Genomic DNA, 20,189 nt, shown 5'->3' with positions numbered 1-20,189 from the left:
TCATGTGCAGCCAATATACAGTATGGAGCATCATGTGCAGTCATTATACAGTATGGGGCATCATGTGCAGTCATTATACAGTATGGGGCATCATGTGCAGTCATTATACGGTATGGAGCATCATGTGATGTGTGGTCATTATACGGTATGGAGCATCATGTACGGTCATTATACAGTATGGAGCACTGTGTGGCCATATTTTTTTGTTTATAATTATTGTATATGAAACAGTGTGATCAGCAGTGCTAAATGGGTGTGGTTGGGACGTGGATATGGGTGTGGCTAATTATGAATGGGTGTGGTCAGAGGGGTGGCCTAAAATTTGCAAACTTTGTCCCTCTTTCCCATCTTCAAAAGTTGGGAGGTATGCTACTGTGGCCTGTGCTGTATACTACTGTGGGCTCTGCTGTATACTACTGTGGCCTGTGCTGTATACTACTGTGGGCTCTGCTGTATACTACTGTGGGCTCTGCTGTATACTACTGTGGGCTCTGCTGTACACTACTGTGGGCTCTGCTGTATACTACTGTGGGCTCTGCTGTACACTACTGTGGGCAGTGCTGTATAATACTGTGGGCAGTGCTGTATACTACTGTGGGCAGTGCTGTATACTATTGTGGGCTCTGCTGTATACTACTGTGGGCTCTGCTGTATACTACTGTGGGCTCTGCTGTACACTACTGTGGGCAGTGCTGTATACTAATGTGGGCAGTGCTGTATACTACTGTGGGCAGTGCTGTATACTATTGTGGGCTGTGCTGTATACTATATGGAGGACTATGGGAAGTGTATAATACTATATGGAGGACTATGGGGCACATTATATTATATGGAGGACTATGGGGTGTATTATACTAAACAAGCAAAATGCTGCATATTCATTGGGTGATTGGATTGTTTATGCTGGAATAAAAATCATTGTTCTCAGCAGCACATCGCCGGTGTAAACTGTAGATGTGCTGCTGATAACATGATGCTGTATGGTGATCTGTAGTGATCTATTAGTGATCGATCTGTCACATCATTATTCCTCAGATGGTGGAAAGAGGCAGGGAAACAAGCGTCCATGACTTCAGTATTATCGATCACACTGGTTTAGCGGCCTGAGATCAGCGCAGGTAAATACAACCGAAATGCTTCTGTAGGATGTGCAATATGCTAGCATTTGGGGCCCCATTTTAAACTTTGCCTAGGGCTCCACTTTGCCTAAAACCGGCCCTGTCCGTATGACATGGGGGACATGGTGGCATGGATGACTAAGTTGAGATATGGCTCTATTTGGTTATGCTGTTATGTTCGTCGTGATGCTGTGTTTTTCTTGTTTTTGTTTATATTTAGTGTTAAATGATTAACCCCTTCACCCCGAAGCCTGTTTTCACCTAAGTGACAGGGCCAATTTTTACAATTCTGACCACTGTCACTTTATGAGGTCATAACTCTGAAACGCTTCAACGGATCCTGGTGATTCTGACATTGTTTTCTCGTGACATATTGTACTTCATGATAGTGGTAAAACTTCTTCGATATGACTTGCATTTATTTGTGAAAAAAACAAAAATTTGTCGAAAATTATGAAAATTTAGCAATTTTCAAACTTTTAGTTTTTATGCCCTTAAACTAGAGAGTTACATCACATAATATCTATATATATAATTGTCTAAGGGTTTTTCCGTCTTTCTGTCTGTCTGTCTGTCTGTCTGTCCTGGAAATCCCGCGTCTCTGATTGGTCGAGGCCGCCAGGCGACGGGCACAGTATCGACGTAGATGTCATAATGGTTGCCATGGCTACGATGATGTCATAAAGGTTGCCTCGACCAATCAGTGACGGGCACAGTCTGCCGCCAGGCCTCGACCAATCAGCGACGGGCACAGTATCGACGTAGATGTCATAATGGTTGCCATGGCGACGATGATGTCATAAAGGTTGCCTCGACCAATCAGCGACGGGCACAGTCTGCCGCGAATTCTGGAATCATCATTGTCCATATACTACGGGGACATGCATATTCTAGAATACCCGATGCGTTAGAATCAGGCCACAGTCTAGTAGTGTATAATGGCCACACAGTGCTCCATACTGTATAATGGCTACACAGTGCTCCATACTGTATAATGGCCACACATAGTGCTCCATACTGTATAACGGCCACACAGTTCTCCATACTGTATAATGATTTCACATGATGCTCAATACTGTATAATGGCCACACACAGTTCTCCATACTGTATAATGATCCCACATGATGCTCAATACTGTATAATGACCCCCCCTCCTGTATGCATGGCTCATCTCCCTCCCGTCCCATATGCATGGCTCATGTCCCCCCCTCCTGTATGCATGGCTCATATTCCCCCTGTATGCATGGTTCATATCCCCCCCTGTATGCATGGCTCATATCCCCCCTGTATGCGTGGCACATATTCCCCCCTGTATGCATGGCTCATATTCTCCCAACCTGTATGCATGGCTCATACCCCCCCTGTATGCATGGCTCATATTCCCCCCTCCCTGAGAGGGAGAGTTACATCACATAATATCTATACATATAATTGTCTAAGGGTTTTTCCGTCTGTCTGTCTGTCTTTCTGTCTGTCTGTCTGTCTGTCTGTCCTGGAAATCCCGCATCTCTGATTGGTCGAGGCCGCCAATCAGAGACGGGCACAGCATGGCGACGATGATGTCATAAAGGTTGCCTCGACCAATCAGCGACGGGCACAGTCTGCCGCGAATTCGCCTCGACCAATCAGCGACGGGCACAGTATCGACGTAGATGTCATAATGGTTGCCATGGCGACGATGATGTCATAAAGGTTGCCTCGACCAATCAGCGACGGGCACAGTCTGCCGCGAATTCTGGAATCATCATTGTCCATATACTACGGGGACATGCATATTCTAGAATACCCGATGCGTTAGAATCGGGCCACAATCTAGTAGTTAATAAACAACATTTCCCACATGTCTGCTTTACATCAGCACAATTTTGGAAACATAATTTTTTTTTGTTAGGGAGTTATAAGGGTTAAAAGTTGACCAGCGATTTCTCATTTTTGCAACAAAATTTGCAAAACCATTTTTTTTACGGACCACCTCACACTTGAAGTGACTTTGAGGGGTCTATATGACAGAAAATACCCAATAGTGACACCATTCTAAAAACTGCACCCCTCAAGGTACTCAAAACCACATTCAAAAAGTTTATTAACCCCTCAGGTGCTTCACAGGAATTTTTGGAATGTTTAAAAAAAAATTGAACATTTAACATTTTTTCATAACATTTTTACTTCCAATTTGTTTTATTTTACCAAGGGTAACAGGAGAAATTGGACCACAAAAGTTGTTGTACAATTTGTCCTGAGTACGCCGATACCTCACATGTTGGGGTAAACCATTGATTGGGCACATGACAGAGCTCGGAAGGGAAGGAGCGCCATTTGACTTTTCAATGCAAGATTTGCTGGAATGGAGATCGGAACCCATGGCTCGATTGGAGAGCCCCTGACATGCCTAAACAGTGGAAACGCCCACAAGTGACACCATTTTGGAAAGTAGACCCTCTAAGGAACTAATCTAGATGTGTGGTGAGCACTTTGAACCTCCAAGTGCTTCACAGAAGTTTATAATGTAGAGCCGTAAAAAAAATTTCATATTAATTTTCACAAAAAATGATCTTTTTGCCCCAAATTTTTTATTTTCTCAAGGGTAACAGGATAAATTGGACCTCAAAAGTTGTTGTGCAATTTGTCCTGAGTACGCTGATACTTCATATATGGGGATAAACCACTGTTTGAGCACATGGCAGAGCTCAGAAGGGAAGGAGCGCCGTTTGACTTTTCAATGCAAAATTGGCTGGAATTGAGATCGGAACCCATGTCGCCTTTGGAGAGCCCCTGACATGCCTAAACAGTGGAAACCCCCCACAACGGACCCCATTTTGGAAAAAAGACCCCCTAAGGAACTTATCTAGATGAATGGTGAGCACTTTTAACCCCCAATTGTTTCACTAAAGTTTAGAATGTAGCGCTGTGAAAATTAAAAAAATCATTTTTTCTTTCCACAAAATGATGTTTCAGCCCGCATTTTTTTTTTCCCAAGGGTAACAGGAAAAATTGGACCACAAAAGTTATTGTCCAATTTGTCCTGAGTATGCTGATATTCGATACATGGGGGGGAACCACTGTTTGGGCGCACGGCAGAGCTCGGAAGGGAAGGAGCGTCGTTTGAAATGCAGACTTAGATGGATTGGTCTGCAGGCGTCATGTTGCATTTGCAGAGCCCCTGATGTACCTAAACAGTAGAAACCCCCCACAAGTGACCCCATATTGGAAACTAGACCCCCCAAGGAACTTATCTAGATGTGTTGTGAGAACTTTGAACCAACAAGTGTTTCACTACAGTTTATAACGCAGAGCCGTGAAAATAAAAAATATTTTTTTTTCCATGAAAATGATATTTTAGACCCCACGTTTTTATTTTCCTAAAGGTAACAGGAGAAATTGGACCACAAAAGTTGTTATCCAATTTGTCCTGAGTAAGCTGATACCCCATATATGGGGGGAACCACTGTTTGGGAGCACGGCAGAGCTCGGAAGGGAAGGAGCGCCGTTTGAAATGCAGACTTAGATGGATTGGTCTGCAGGCGTCATGTTGCATTTGCAGAGCCCCTGATGTACCTAAACAGTAGAAACCCCCCAAAACTGACCCCATATTGGAAACTAGACCCCCCAAGGAACTTATCTAGATGTGTTGTGAGAACTTTGAACCAACAAGTGTTTCACTACAGTTTATAACTCAGAGCCGTGAAAATAAAAAATCTTTTTTTTCCACGAAAATGATATTTTAGCCCCCACGTTTTTATTTTCCCAAGGGTAACAGGACAAATTGGACCCCAAAAGTTGTTGTCCAACTTGTCCTGAGAACGCTGATACCCCATATGTTGGGGGGGGGATCACTGTTTGGGCACACAGGAGAACTCAGAAGGGAAGGAGCACTGTTTTAGTTTTTCAAAGCAGAATTGGCTGGAATTGAGATCGGACGCCATGTCGCGTTTGGAGAGCCCCTGATGTGCCTAAACAGTGGAAACCCCCAATTCTAACTGAAATCCTAACCCCAACCTTAACCCCAGCCCTAACCCTAGCCCTAACCCCAACCCTAACCCTAACCCTAGTCCTAACTTTAGCCCTAACCGTAGCCCTAACCCTAACCCTAATGGGAAAATGGAAATACATACATTTTTTAAAATTTTATTATTTTTCCCTAACTAAGGGGATGATGAAGGGGGGTTTGATCTACTTTTATAGCGTTTTTTTGGCGGATTTTTATGGTTGGCAGCCGTCACACACTAAAAGACGCTTTTTATTACAAAAAATAGTTTTTGCATCACCACATTTTGAGAGCTATAATTTATCCATATTTTTGCCCACAGAGTCATGTGAGATCTTGTTTTTGCGGGACGAGTTGACGTTTTTATTGTTATCATTTTTGGGCACATGACATTTTTTGATCGCTTTTTATTCCGATTTTTGGGAGGCGGAATGAACAAAAACCAGCAATTCCTGAAATTCTTTTAGGGGGGGCGTTTATACCGTTCCACGTGTGGTAAAATTGATAAAGCAGCTTTATTCTTCAGGTCAGTACGATTACAGCGATACCTCATTTATGTAATTTTTTTATGTTTTGGCGCTTTTACACAATAAAAACTATTTTATATAAAAAAATAATTGTTTTTGCATCGCTTTATTCTGAGAGCTATAACTTTTTTATTTTTCTGTTGATGATGCTGTATGGCGGCTTTTTTTTTGCGGGACAAGATGACGTTTTCAACGGTATCATGGTTATTTATATCCGTCTTTTTGATCGCGTGTTATTCCACTTTTTGTTCGCCTGTATGATAATAAAGCGTTGTTTTTTGCCTTTTTTTTTTTTTTTTGCGGTGTTCACTGAAGGGGTTAACTAGTGGGATAGTTTTATAGAGCAGGTCGTTACGGATGCGGAGATACCAAATATGTGTACTTTTATTGTTTTTTTTTATTTACAAAAATAAATGGAATTACTGGGAAATGTTTTTTTTTTCTTTATTTGGGGATTTTTTTATTTTATTTTTTATACATTGTATTTTTTTTTTTTTTTACTTTTTACCATTGTCCCAGGGTGGGACATCACTGTTTTAGATCAGATCGTTGATCTGACAGTGTGCATAGCACTCTGTCAGATCAACGATCTTACAGGCACGTTACAGAGGCTTGCCGGCGCCTGCTATTAGGAACTCTCAGCAGGCGCCGGCAAGCCAGGTCAGTAAATGACCCGGAAGGAGTCCCGCGGCCATCTTGGATCCAGGGACTCCTTCCAGGTCACCGGAGCAGCGCGATCTCATCGCGTTGCTCCGGTGGAAGAGCGCAGGGAGCCCCCGTCCCTGCGCGATCCACCTCTATGCCGCTGTCACTATTGACAGCGGCATCAGAGGGGTTAAATGCCCGCGATCGGCGATAGCGCCGATCGTGGGCATTGCTGCGGGGTGTCAGCTGTCATATACAGCTGACACCCGCACCCGATCACCGCGGCGCTCAGCGTGAGACCGCGGTGATCGGTCCGCCGTACTAGTACTGCTGCTGGCACAAATGCAGTGCCAGCAGCGCCGTACTAGTATGGCGAATGGTGCGAAGGGGTTAATATTCTAGGGCACTATGTGATATGTAAATTTCATTTGAATATTGTGATGTATATATTATTAAACGATTGGGAGGGATGTGCTTTCCCTTTTAGGTATATTATATTCTATTATAGGTTTCATATATGACCATAATCATAAAACCCCCATACATATACAACTTGAGAGTATAAAACTCTCCCCGGATGCCCCAAGGGCATCCACCTGGCTGGACAACTCCAGAGATATAGCGACACAAAAAGATGGAGTACGACAGTCCAAAACAACATTATAGTATAATTTATTAATAAATAATCAATTTGACAAACATAAATGTATATCTGCTGTAAACAGAAATATACCAAACAGGAAAGGCAATACACGGAGGATATGACGGTACATCAGGTGGGATGTGGTATTGGTAGGCAACATCCCTAACTAGTACACATGGTAAAAACCTAGTTTAGTATGTCACAGGGGAATATTAACAAAAAGCGCCATAAGTAAATACATAATCCCTACCCCAGTGAACATACAAATAAAGTTGTTAGTACTGGTCATGTGCACTTACCCATGAAACAAAGGGGAACCAGCCACAAACCACCTGAAGGCCCTGGACGCGCGTTTCGCGGTAAGCTTTTTCAACAGGGATATCCTGACCTGTAACCTGGTGATATGATTGGATGATATCCTTCATGAACACGCCTGTGGGAGTATCTGGGTACTATGGTAACCGCCAAAGCATTGCTCCGATAGGTGGGACACGGTTTGTTTACATTCTATGTACTGGGATTTCATCTCTGTGTTTTGGTAATAAGTTGTATGCAAAAGAGGGATCAGGGTTAGTTGATCTATGTTAGAAGGGGTGGTGCAATGATTACTACTCATGTACAATTGTTTTTTATATGTGTATACGTGAATTGTGTTATGTATGTTTTTCTATTGTATTTCTATTGGTAGATGGTTAATTAAAGGGGAGGGCTTATGGGTATATAATGGTGGTTGAAATGCTGTGTACTGGGCTTGACAAAGGTCTTCGGACTGAAACGTTGCCGCAGGAGGCAGAATAAATATGTGAGCTGCTTTTCACTATCCGGTGTGTCGCTGTCCTTTTCTTCAGTTTGGATTTTCATCATCACAGTTGTCATACTCCCCTACTGCTGCTAGCACCTTGGCCGTCTAGGACACTTAGGACAATTGATCAAGAAGTGGTCAGACTGGCCGCAGTAGAAACATAGACTTTCATGAAGGCGATGCTCCCGGCGCTCATTGATCTCGCGCCTCTGAACAGAATCAATTTGCATGGGCACCTCCTCCACCTCCCGAGATGTTTTACCTGCAGGCTCTTTGGAAGGATGGGAAAAGTTAGAAATACGGTTATATGCAGCAAACTTCTCCTGCCTACGCTCAGTAAGGCGAATGTCAATGCGCACACAATGCTGAATAAATGTCTCTAATTCTTGTGGTGACTCAGAGCGAGCTAGTTCATCTTTTACAATACTAGACAGACCCCTTTTAAAAATAGGCAATTGTGCATAACTGTCCCAATTGGTATCTACCGCTAGTCTCCTGAATTCAGTAGCATACTCAATAACAGAACGTTTTGCCTGGCTTAAAGACAATAAAGCACATTCAGCGGTTGCACGGCGATTAGGATCATCAAACATTAATGCCATAGCGGCCAAGAAATCATCCAAGTTATTTAACCATGGGTCACGAGACTCAATCATCGGATTCCCAGGCGAGCGCTCGTGCGGTCATCAGCATTATTACACACAATACTTTGGATCTATCATTAGGAAAACGGTCAGCATGCACACCAAAATATAGCATACATTGATTCACAAAGCCACGAAATTTGTCGCGATCACCATTAAATCTGAATGGGGGCAACTTAGGTGGGCTAGCTGGTGGCGGTTGCCCAGAGGGAAAAGTCGCTTGTGCAGCTATTTGCATGCTTATGTCCTGAAAAGCCCTTCCATACTGGGACTCTATGCCAGTAAGTTTGTTTTCCTGGGCTGCCATGCGGGTGCTTAAGTCCTGCAAAGTCTGTCCAAACACTTGTTGATTGTGTTCAAAGCTTCCAAACTTCTCTTGCAGACCTTCCACATCTTTCTGCAGTGATCTAATTATGGAACACACCTGCTTTAATCTTTTTTTCTGCAGTCATTGTTCCAGAGCAGTCTCCTTTTTTTTTAGGCTAGAGTATCCCGTAATAAGGTTATAGGGGATAACTCAGGAGACTGTTTGCATGGAACAAGACAACTACAGGACACAGTTTTATAAGTGGTAAAGTCTATATTATCACACGGTGATTCAAACAGGCGCAGAGAGAAACTCAAGTCCACAACACTTGGTGCAAATATCAAATGCAGCTCAGCAGTCTATAGGAAACTTCAGGCGAAAATGCAATCATGCAGAAAGTCTATGAAGCACAATTATTCTTGAGGATACTTGACACGAATAAGTCCTTGATTAGTCCAAAACACAGGTAGATATGCTTATAAGGCAGTTCAAATAATATCTTAGCTTAACCAGGGAGGTCTGGGTACTAGTCTCAGGTTCTTGCAAAGCAGAAACAGCTTACATGTCCAGCAAATGCAGATGGAAATAAACATGAGCAGCAGATGAAGGAGGATTACTGGAACTGGTGTATGCAGCAGGAACTCAGAGCAGAGTAGCAGGATGACCACACAGGTTCACAGGAGCAGGTATATAGCCAGGGAGTCACCAGAGGTCAGGAGCTGGATGCAAGGCAGAATACTCTAGCACAGACTGAAGGCTGGGGTGGAGTTTTATAGCAGGAAGACACAGTGCACATGAGACCAAAGACGCCATCTTGGAAAAGGGCAGTAATGCACAAAAAGGTAATAAAAAATGTTCAGAGTCCTGACATCCGGCGTGTTTAGTGACTGTGATTTAAAGCCGTGAACTATGAAGTGCTATGGACTGTGGTAGGACTGTGATGTGCAACACGGCCTACAGTGGTTTATGCTGAGTCTAAACAAACCGCATTGACTGTTTAAGAGAGAAAATGTGCCTAAGTGCCTTAAACCCGTTGCCAAGAGAGTGTCCCCCAACAGACTCAGTAAGCGCTGCACTACAGAATATAGCAGTATAGCAGTGTGTGTGGTGTCAGTACATGTGAGTGTGTGAAGTGTCGGTTTGCTTAGTGTCAGTTTATAGCAGTGTGTGTAGTGTCGGTATATAGAGGTGCGTGTAGTGTCGGTATATAGCGGTGTGTGTAGTGTCGATATATACAGTCATATGAAAACGTTTGGGCACCCCTATTAATCTTAAGCTTAATGTTTTATAAAAATTGTTTTTTTTGCAACAGCTATTTCAGTTTCATATATCTAATAACTGTTGGACACAGTAATGTTTCTGCCTTGAAATGAGATTTATTGTTGACCGATGCACAGTGACACCATCTGCAGCAAGTTGATGCTGCAGCTCTCTGGAGATGGTATGAGGATTGTCCTTGACTGATCTCACCATTCTTCTTCTCTGCCTTTCTGATGTTTTTCTTGGCCTGCCACTTCTGGCCTTAACAAGAACTGTACCTGTGTTCTTCCATTTCCTTACTATGTTCCTCACAGTGGAAATTGACAGGTTAAATCTCTGAGACAGCTTTTTGTATCCTTCCCCTGAACAACTATGTTGAATAATCTTTGTTTTCAGATCATTTGACAGTTGTTTTGAGGAGCCCATGATGCCACTTTTCAGATGAGATTCAAACAGGAGAACAACTTGCAAGTGGCCACTTTAAGTAGCTTTTCTCATGAATGCATACACCTAGCTATGAAGTTCAAAGCTCAATGAGGTTACAAAACCAAAAAAAGTGCTTTAGTAAGTCAGTAAAAAGTAGGTAGGAGTATTTAAAACAAGAAAATGATAAGGGTGCCCATACTTATGTACCTGTCAAATTTTGTTTGAATGCAGATTGCACATTTTCTGTTAGTACAATAAACCTCATTTCAAGGCAGAAACATTACTGTGTCCAACAGTTATTAGATATATGAAACTGAAATAGCTGTTGCAAAAAAAACAATTTTTATAAAACATTAAGCTTAAGATTAATAGGGGTGCCCAAACTTTTTCATATGACTGTATCAGTGTGTGTAGTGTCAGTATATAGCAGTGTGTGTAGTGTCGGTATATAGCAGTGTGTGTAGTGTCGGTATATAGCAGTGCGTGTGTAGTGTCGGTATATAGCAGTGTGTGTAGTATCGGTATATAGCGGTGTGTGTAGTGTCCGTATATAGCAGTGTGTGTTGTGTAGGTATATAGCGGTGTGTGTAGTGCCGGTATATAGCAGTGTGTGTAGTGTCAGTATATAGCAGTGTGTGTGTAGTGTCGGTATATAGCAGTGTATGTAGTGTCGGTATATAGCAGTAAATAGCAGTGTGTGTGTAGTGTCGGTATATAGCAGTGTGTGTAGTGTCAGTATATAGCAGTGTGTGTGTAGTGTGGGTATGTAGCTGTGTGTAGTGTCAGTATATAGTGGTGTGTGTGGTGTCGGTATATAGTGGTGTGTGTAGTGTCGGTATATAGCGGTGTGTGTAGTATCGGTATATAGCGGTGTGTGTAGTGTCGGTATATAGCGGTGTATAGTGTCGGTATATAGCAGTATGTGTAGTGTCGGTATATAGCAGTAAATAGCAGTGTGTGTGTAGTGTCGGTATATAGCAGTGTCTGTAGTGTCAGTATATAGCAGTGTGTGTGTAGTGTCGATATATAGCGGTGTGTAGTGTGGGTATGTAGCGGTGTGTAGTGTCAGTATATAGAGGTGTGTGTGTAGTGTCAGTATATAGCGGTGTATGTAGTGTCGGTATATAGCGGTGTGTGTAGTGTCGGTATATAGCGGTGTGTATAGTGTCGGTATATAGCAGTGTGTTTGTAGTGTCAGTATATAGTGGTGTGTGTAGTGTCGGTATATAGCGGTGTATAGTGTCGGTATATAGCAGTGTGTGTAGTGTCGGTATATAGCAGTAAATAGCAGTGTGTGTGTAGTGTCGGTATATAGCAGTGTCTATAGTGTCAGTATATAGCAGTGTGTGTAGTGTCGATATATAGCGGTGTGTGTAGTGTGGATATGTAGCGGTGTGTAGTGTCAGTATATAGCGGTGTGTGGTGTCAGTATATAGAAGTGTGTGTGGTGTCAGTATATAACGGTGTGTGTAGTGTCGGTATATAGCGGTGAGTATAGTGTCGGTATATAGCAGTGTGTTTGTAGTGTCAGTATATAGTGGTGTGTGTGTTTAGTGTCGGTATACAGCAGTGTGTGTGTGTGTAGTGTCGGTATATAGCGGTGTGTGTAGTGTCGGTATATAGCGGTGTATGTGTAGTGTCTGTATATAGCGGTGTGTGTAGTGTGAGTATATAGCGGTGTGTAGTGTCGGTATATAGCGGTGTGTAGTGTGAGTATATAGTGGTGTGTGTGTAGTGTCAGTATATAGCGGTGTGTGTGTAGTGTCAGTATATAGCGGTGTGTGTGTAGTGTCAGTATATAGCAGTGTGCGTGTGTTGTCGGTATCAGTAGGTGTCAGACTTGTTCTTGTGTTTAGAAGTGAAACTGAAACCGCAGCATGTGAGGGAGGCGACTACACAGCGGCCATTACGAGGAGGAATCTGCTGCTCTCGGGATCACAGAGCTGTGAAGGAAATGAAGGATCTCAAAAATCCACTCTATATACTGCTGATATCACTGGTGACCTCAGGTTAGTGTCAGTGCCGAGTTATTACTGGTAACCTCGGGTTACTGTCAGTGTCGGGTCATTACTGGTGACCTCAGGTTAGTGTCATAATGTCAGTGCTGTGTCATTACTGGTGACCTCAGGTTAGTGTCAGTGCCGGGTCATTACTGGTGAGCTCAGGATAGTGTCAGTGCTGGATCATTATTGGTGACCTCAGGTTACTGTCAGTGTCGGGTCATTACTGGTGACCTCAGGTTAGTGTCAGTGCCGGGTCATTACTGGTGAGCTCAGGATAGTGTCAGTGCTGGATCATTATTGGTGACCTCAGGATAGTGTCAGTGTCGGGTCATTACTGGTGACCTCAGGTTAGTGTCAGTGCCGGGTCATTACTGGTATCCTCGGGTTACTGTCAGTGTCGGGTCATTACTGGTGACCTCAGGATAGTGTCAGTGCTGGATCATTATTGGTGACCTCAGGTTACTGTCAGTGTCGGGTCATTACTGGTGACCTCAGGTTAGTGTCAGTGCCGGGTCATTACTGGTAACCTCGGGTTACTGTCAGTGTCGGGTCATTACTGGTGACCTCAGGATAGTATCAGTGCCGAGTCATTACTGGTAACCTCGGGTTACTGTCAGTGTCGGGTCATTACTGGTGACCTCAGGATAGTGTCAGTGCCGAGTCATTACTGGTAACCTCGGGTTACTGTCAGTGTCGGGTCATTACTGGTGACCTCAGGTTAGTGTCAGTGCCGAGTCATTACTGGTGACCTCAGGATAGTGTCAGTGCCGGGTCATTATTGGTGACCTCGGGTTACTGTCAGTGTCGGGTCATTACTGGTGACCTCAGGTTATTGTCAGTGCCGAGTTATTACTGGTAACCTCGGGTTACTGTCACTGTCGGGTCATTACTGGTGACCTCAGGTTAGTGTCAGTGCCGAGTTATTACTGGTAACCTCGGGTTACTGTCAGTGTCGGGTCATTACTGGTGACCTCAGGATAGTGTCAGTGCTGGATCATTATTGGTGACCTCAGGTTACTGTCAGTGTCGGGTCATTACTGGCGACCTCAGGTTAGTGTCATAATGTCAGTGCTGTGTCATTACTGGTGACCTCAGGTTAGTGTCAGTGCCGGGTCATTACTGGTGAGCTCAGGATAGTGTCAGTGCTGGATCATTATTGGTGACCTCAGGTTAGTGTCAGTGTTGGGTCATTACTGGTTACCTCAGGTTAGGGTCAGTGTCGGGTCATTACTGGTGACCTCAGGCTAGTGTCAGTGCTGGATCATTATTGGTGACCTCAGGTTAGTGTCAGTGCCGAGTTATTACTGGTAACCTCGGGTTACTGTCAGTGTCAGGTCATTACTGGTGACCTCAGGTTAGTGTCAGTGCCGGGTCATTACTGGTGACCTCAGGATAGTGTCAGTGCTGGATCATTATTGGTGACCTCAGGTTAGTGTCAGTGTTGGGTCATTACTGGTTACCTCAGGTTAGGGTCAGTGTCGGGTCATTACTGGTGACCTCAGGCTAGTGTCAGTGCTGGATCATTATTGGTGACCTCAGGTTAGTGTCAGTGCCGAGTTATTACTGGTAACCTCGGGTTACTGTCAGTGTCAGGTCATTACTGGTGACCTCAGGTTAGTGTCAGTGCCGGGTCATTACTGGTGACCTCAGGTTAGTGTCAGTGCTGGATCATTATTGGTGACCTCAGGTTACTGTCAGTGCCGGGTCATTACTGGTGACCTCAGGTTAGTGTCAGTGCCGGGTCATTACTGGTGACCGCAGGTTAGTGTCAGTGCCGAGTTATTACTGGTAACCTCGGGTTACTGTCAGTGTCGGGTCATTACTGGTGACATCAGGTTAGTGTCAGTGTCGGGTCATTACTGGTGACCTCAGGCTAGTGTCAGTGCTGGATCATTATTGGTGACCTCAGGTTAGTGTCAGTGCCGAGTTATTACTGGTAACCTCGGGTTACTGTCAGTGTCGGGTCACTACTGGTGACCTCAGGTTAGTGTCAGTGCTGGGTCATTACTGGTGACCTCAGCTTAGTGTCAGTGCCGGGTCATTACTGGTGACATCAGGTTACTGTTAGTGCCGGGTCATTACTGTTGACCTCAGGTTAGTGTCAGTGCCGGGTCATTACTGGTGACCTCGGGTTAGCGTCAGTGCCGGGTCATTACTGGTGACCTCAGGTTAGTGTCAGTGCTGAGCCATTACTGGTGACCTCAGGTTAGCATCGGTGCCGGGTCATTACTGGTGACCTCAGGTTAGTGTCAGTGCCGGATCATTACTGGTGACCTCAGGTTAGTGTCAGTGCCGAGTCATTACTGGTGACATCAGGTTACTATCAGTGCCGGGTCATTACTGGTGACCTCAGGTTAGTGTCAGTGCCTAGTCATTACTGGCGACCTCAGGTTACTGTCAGTTCCGGGTCATTACTGTTGACCTCAGGTTAGTGTCATTGCCGGGTTATTACTGGTGACATCGGGTTAGCGTCAGTGCCGGGTCAGTACTGTTGACCTCAGGTTAGTGTCAGTGCTGGGTCATTACTGGTGACCTCAGGTTAGCGTCGGTGCAGGGTCATTACTGGTGACCTCAGGTTAGTGTCAGTGCCAGATCATTACTGGTGACCTCAGGTTAGCGTCAGTGTTGGGTCATTACTGGTGACCTCAGGTTAGCGTCAGTGTTGGGTCATTACTGGTGACCTCAGGTTAGTGTCAGTGCCGGGTCATTACTGGTGACCTCAGGTTATTGTCATTGCCGGGTCATTACTGGTGACCTCAGGTTAGCGTCAGTGCCGGATCATTACTGGTGATCTCAGGTTAGTGTCAGTGCCGAGTTATTACTGGTAACCTCGGGTTAGTGTCAGTGTTGTGTCATTACTGGTAAACTCTGGTGTCAGTGCCGGGTCATTACTGGTGACTTCAGGTTAGTGTCAGTAATGGGTTATTACCGCTGGTATCACTGGTGATTGCACTGATTGCCGGCGGTGGGTTGTTGTTGGTCTTGGTTCCCGGAATTACACTGATATAAGGACAGTTGGTGTCGCCTGCAGCGCTTCTTGTTCGGCGCAGGTCGCCCCCTGCAGGGAGATCATGGGAATATAAAGAGCTCGACTCAAAGCCTCAATGTTCATCTGAGAATTCTTAATAATACAATGAATTTCTATTCTGTATCATCATATAAAGGATTTATAGCTGAGAATGCTGGATCCACGACTAATCCAATGAAAGGGGCTCAGTGCAGGGTCCGTATGACACTATGTAACATACATAGTAACATAGTTAGCAAGGCCGAAAAAAGACATTTGTCCATCCAGTTCAGCCTATATTCCGTCAGAATAAATCCCCAGATCTACGTCCTTCCAAAGATCCTAATAACTGTAAGGTACAATATTGTTACACTCTGATATCACTGGTGATTGCACGGATTGCCGGCGGTGGGATGTTGTTGGTCTTGGTTCCCGGCATTACACTGATATAAGGACAGTTGGTGTCGCCTGCAGCGCTTCTTGTTCGGCGCAGGTCACACCTCTGTGTCGCCCCCTGCAGGGAGATCATGGGAATATAAAGAGCTCGACTCAAAGCCTCAATGTTCATCTGAGAATTCTTAATATTACAATGAATTTCTATTCTGTATCATCATATAAAGGATTTATAGCTGAGAATGCCAGATCCACGACTGATTCAATGAAAGGGGCTCAGTGCAGGGTCCTTATGACACTATGTAACATACATAGTAACATAGTTAGTAAGGCCGAAAAAAGACATTTGTCCATCTAGTTCAGCCTATATTCCGTCAGAATAAATCCCCAGATCTACGTCCTTCCAAAGATCCTAATAACTGTAAGGTACAATATTGTTACACTCCAGGAAGACATCCAGGTCTCTGTTGAACTCCTCGACTGAGTTCACCGTCACCACCTCCTCAGGCAAGGAATTCCAGATTCTCACTGCCCTAACAGTAAAGAATCCAATATTGGTGGAAAAACCTTTTCTTCTCCAAACGCAGAGAATGCCCCCTTGTGACCGTCACATTCCTTGGTATAAACAGATCCTCGGAGAGATATTTGTATTGTCCCCTTATATACTTATACATGGTTGTTAGGTCGCCCCTCAGTCATCTTTTTTCTAGACTAAATAATCCTGATTTTGCTAATCTCTCTGGGTATTGTAGTTGCCTCATCCCCTTTATTAATTTTGTTGCCCTCCTTTGTACTCGCTCTAGTTCCATTATATCCTTCCTGAGCATCGGTGCCCAAAACTGTACACAGTACTCCATGTGCAGTCTAACCAGGGATTTGTACAGAGGCAGATTAAGGCTATGTGCACACGTAAGAAAAGAGGTGCAGAATTTCCTGCACAAAATCCGCAGCTCCTGGCAGAATCCGCAGCCGCGGATTTGCCGAGGTTTTTATGCGGATTTTGTGCTGTTTTTATGCGGAATTGCTGCAGATTTTGTGCGTTTTTTCTGCGGATTTTGCCACTGCGGATTTTTAACATGGAGAGGTGCAGAAACGCTGCTGATCCGCACAAAAGAAGTGACATGCACTTCTTTGAAATCCGCAGCAATTCCGCACTGATTTTTCCGCACCGTCTGCACATCTTTTTTTTTCCCCATTAACTAACCTTGTACTGTACATCACAGTGCGGATCTGCAGCATTTCTGCACGGTAAAATCCGCTGCGGATCCGCAGCAAATCCGCACTGTGTGCACATACCCTTATGCTCTCATCATGTGTATCCAGAACTCTTTTAATGCACCCCATGATCCTGTTTGCCTTGGCAGCCGCTGCCTGGCACTGGCTGCTCCAGCTAATTTTATCATTAACTAGGATTCCCCAAGTGCTTCTCCATGTCAGATTTACCCAGTGGTTTCCCGTTCAGTGTGTAATGGTGATATTGATTCCTTCTTCCCATGTGTATAACCTTACATTTATAATTGTTAAACCGCATCTGCCACCTTTCGGCCCAAGTTTCCAACTTATCCAGATCTATCTGTAGCAGAATACTATCTTCTCTTGTATTGACTGCTTTACATAGTTTTGTATCATCTGCAAATATCAATATTTTACTGTGTAAACCTACCAGATCGTTAATAAATATGTTGAAGAAAAGAGGTCCCAACACCAACCCCTGCAGTCCCCACTGGTCACAGCGACCCAGTTAGGCTAGGTTCACATTGCGTTAGTACAGTCCGTTCAGCGCATACGCTAACGGACTGCGCCAACGCAAGTGCCGACTTTGGCACAGCGCTAGCGCAGATGGAGCATCTGCTAGCTCCATCTGCGCTAGCAGTGACGGACCCGGAAACGCTGCAGCCCGCGTCTTGGGTCCGTCACTCAATGACGGCACATCGCCTAGCGCACGCCCATTGTGGGCGTGCGCTAGCAATGCGTCCGACATTGCTTTCAATGGCGGCGTTAACGGACTATGTTACACTGCGGCATAACGCGGTGTAACGTAGTCCGTTTAATGTACAGCCATAGCGCAATGGGAACCCAGCGTTAGAGAATATACCATTTATTACCACCCTCTGCTTTCTATCACTAAGCCAGTTACTTACCCATTTACACACATTTCCCCCCAGACCCAGCATTCTCATTTTGTGTACCAACCTCTTGTGTGGCACGGTATCAAACGCTTTGGAAAAAGCAAGATATACCACGTCCAATGACTCACCTTGGTCCAGTCTAAAGCTTACCTCTTCATAAAAGCTGATTAGATTGGTGTGACAGGAGCGATTCCTCATAAACCCATGCTGATATGGAGCTAAACAGTTATTCTTATTGAGATAACCCAGAATAACATCCCTCAGAAACCATTCACATATTTTACCAACAGTAGAGGTTAGACTTACTGGCCTATAATTTCCAGGGTCACTTTTAGAGCCCTTTTTGAATATTAGTTCCACATTTGCTATGTGCCAGTCCTGCGGAACAGACACCATCGCTATAGAGTCCCTAAATATAAGAGATAATGGCTTGTCTATTACATTACTTAGTTCTCTTAGTACTCGTGGGTGTATGCCATCTGGACCCGGAGATTTATTTATTTTAACCCCTTAACCCCCCCCCCCCCCCCCCCCAGAGCTTTTTTCGGTTTTGTGTTTTCTTTTTTCGCTCCCCTCCTTCCCGGAGCCTTAACTTTTTATTTTTCCGTCAATATGGCCATGTGAGGGCTTATTTTTTGCGGACGAGATGTACTTTTGAACTACACCATTGGTTTTACCATGTTGTGCACTAGAAAATTGGAAAAAAATTCCAAGTGCGGTGAAATTGCAAAAAAGTGCAATCCCACACTTGTTTTTTGTTTGGCTTTTTTGCTGGGTTCACTAAATGCTAAAACTGACCTGCCATTATGATTCTCCAGGTCACTACATGTTCATAGACACCAAATATGTCAAGGTTATTTTTTATCTAAGTGGTAAAAAAAATTCCAAACTTTGCTAAAAAAATTAAAAATTGTGCCATTTTCCGATACCCGTAGCGTCTCCATTTTTCTTGATCTGGGGTCGGGTGAGAGCTTATTTTTTGCGCGCCGATCTGATGGTTTCAATTATATAATTTTGGTGCAGATAAGTTTGTTTGATCGCCCGTTATTGCATTTTAATGCAATGTTGCTGCGACCAAAAAAAATGTAATTCTGGCGTTTTAAATTTTTTTCTCGCTACGCCATTTAGCGATCAGGTTATTCCTTTTTTTTATTGATAGATCAGGCGATTCTGAATGCGGCGATACCAAATATGTGTAGGTTTGATTTTTTTATTGTTTTATTTTGAATGGTGTGAAAGGGGGGTGATTTAAACTTTTAGATATTTTTAATTTTTTTCATATTTTTAAAAACATTTATTTTTTACTTTTGCCATGCTTCAATAGCCTCCATTGGATGCTAGGAGCTGGCATAGCCTGATCGGCTCTCTGTAGTAGAATTACATCATTGCTATGAGCGCCGATCACAGGGTGGCGCTCACAGCAATCTGGCATCAACAACCATAGAGGTGTGCAGGAGAACTCTGGTTTTCATGCTCACGCACCGATGACCCCCGATCATGTGATGAGGGTCAGCGGTGCGCGCGATGGCCGGAAGCACTTGTTAAATGCCGCTGTTAGAGTTTGACAGCCACATTTAACTAGTTAATAGGTGCGGGCAGATCGCGATTCCGCCCACGCCTATTGCGGGCACATGTCAGCTGTTCAAAACAGCTGACATGTCCCGGCTTTGATGCAGGCTCACCGCCGGAGCCCGCATCAAAGCGGGGGTTCTGCCATCGGACGTACTATTCTGTCCGATGGCAGAAAGGGGTTAATCTTATTTAGCCGGTTTCTCACCTCTTCTTGGGTTAGATTGCTGACCCTTAATATAGGGTTTTCTTTGTCTCTCTGCATTTCACCTAGCATTTAATTTTCCACCGTGAATACCGTGGAGAAGAAGGTGTTTAATATATTAGCTTTTTCCTTGTCATCTACAACCATTCTGTCCCCACAATTTTTTTAAGAGGCCTACACATTCACTTATGATTCTTTTACTATTGATATAGTTGAAGAACAGTTTGGGATTAGTTTTACTCTCCTTAGCAATGTGCTTCTCTGTTTCCTTTTTGGAAGTTTTAATTAGTTTTTTAGATAAATTATTTTTCTCCCTATAGTTTTTTAGAGCTTTGCCGGTGCCATCCTGCTTTAGTAGTGTAAATGCTTTCTTTTTACTGTTAATTGCCCCTTTTACTTCTTTCTTTAGCCACATTGGGTTTTTCCTATTTCTTGTCCTTTTATTCCCACAAGGTATAAACCGCTTACACCGCCTATTTAGGATGTTCTTACACATTTCCCATTTATGATCTGTATTCTTATTTC

General features: G+C 44.0%; 1 protein-coding gene across 1 annotated transcript in view; it reads left to right on the top strand.

Moving 5' to 3' along the window:
- The first annotated feature begins 12,220 nt into the window (after positions 1 to 12,220).
- LOC143806311 (uncharacterized) overlaps positions 12,221 to 20,189 on the top strand; it is a 57,648-nt gene continuing 49,679 nt past the window's right edge. Inside the window, exon 1 of the mRNA XM_077286555.1 lies at positions 12,221 to 12,367. Coding sequence (XP_077142670.1) covers positions 12,313 to 12,367 — 55 coding nt within the window. The 5' untranslated portion in view covers positions 12,221 to 12,312. The remainder of the gene's footprint in view (positions 12,368 to 20,189) is intronic.

The sequence above is a fragment of the Ranitomeya variabilis genome, chromosome 2 (genome assembly GCF_051348905.1).
Source record: "Ranitomeya variabilis isolate aRanVar5 chromosome 2, aRanVar5.hap1, whole genome shotgun sequence".
NCBI classification, from domain to species: domain Eukaryota; kingdom Metazoa; phylum Chordata; class Amphibia; order Anura; family Dendrobatidae; genus Ranitomeya; species Ranitomeya variabilis.
This window is presented reverse-complemented; position numbering and strand designations above follow the sequence as displayed.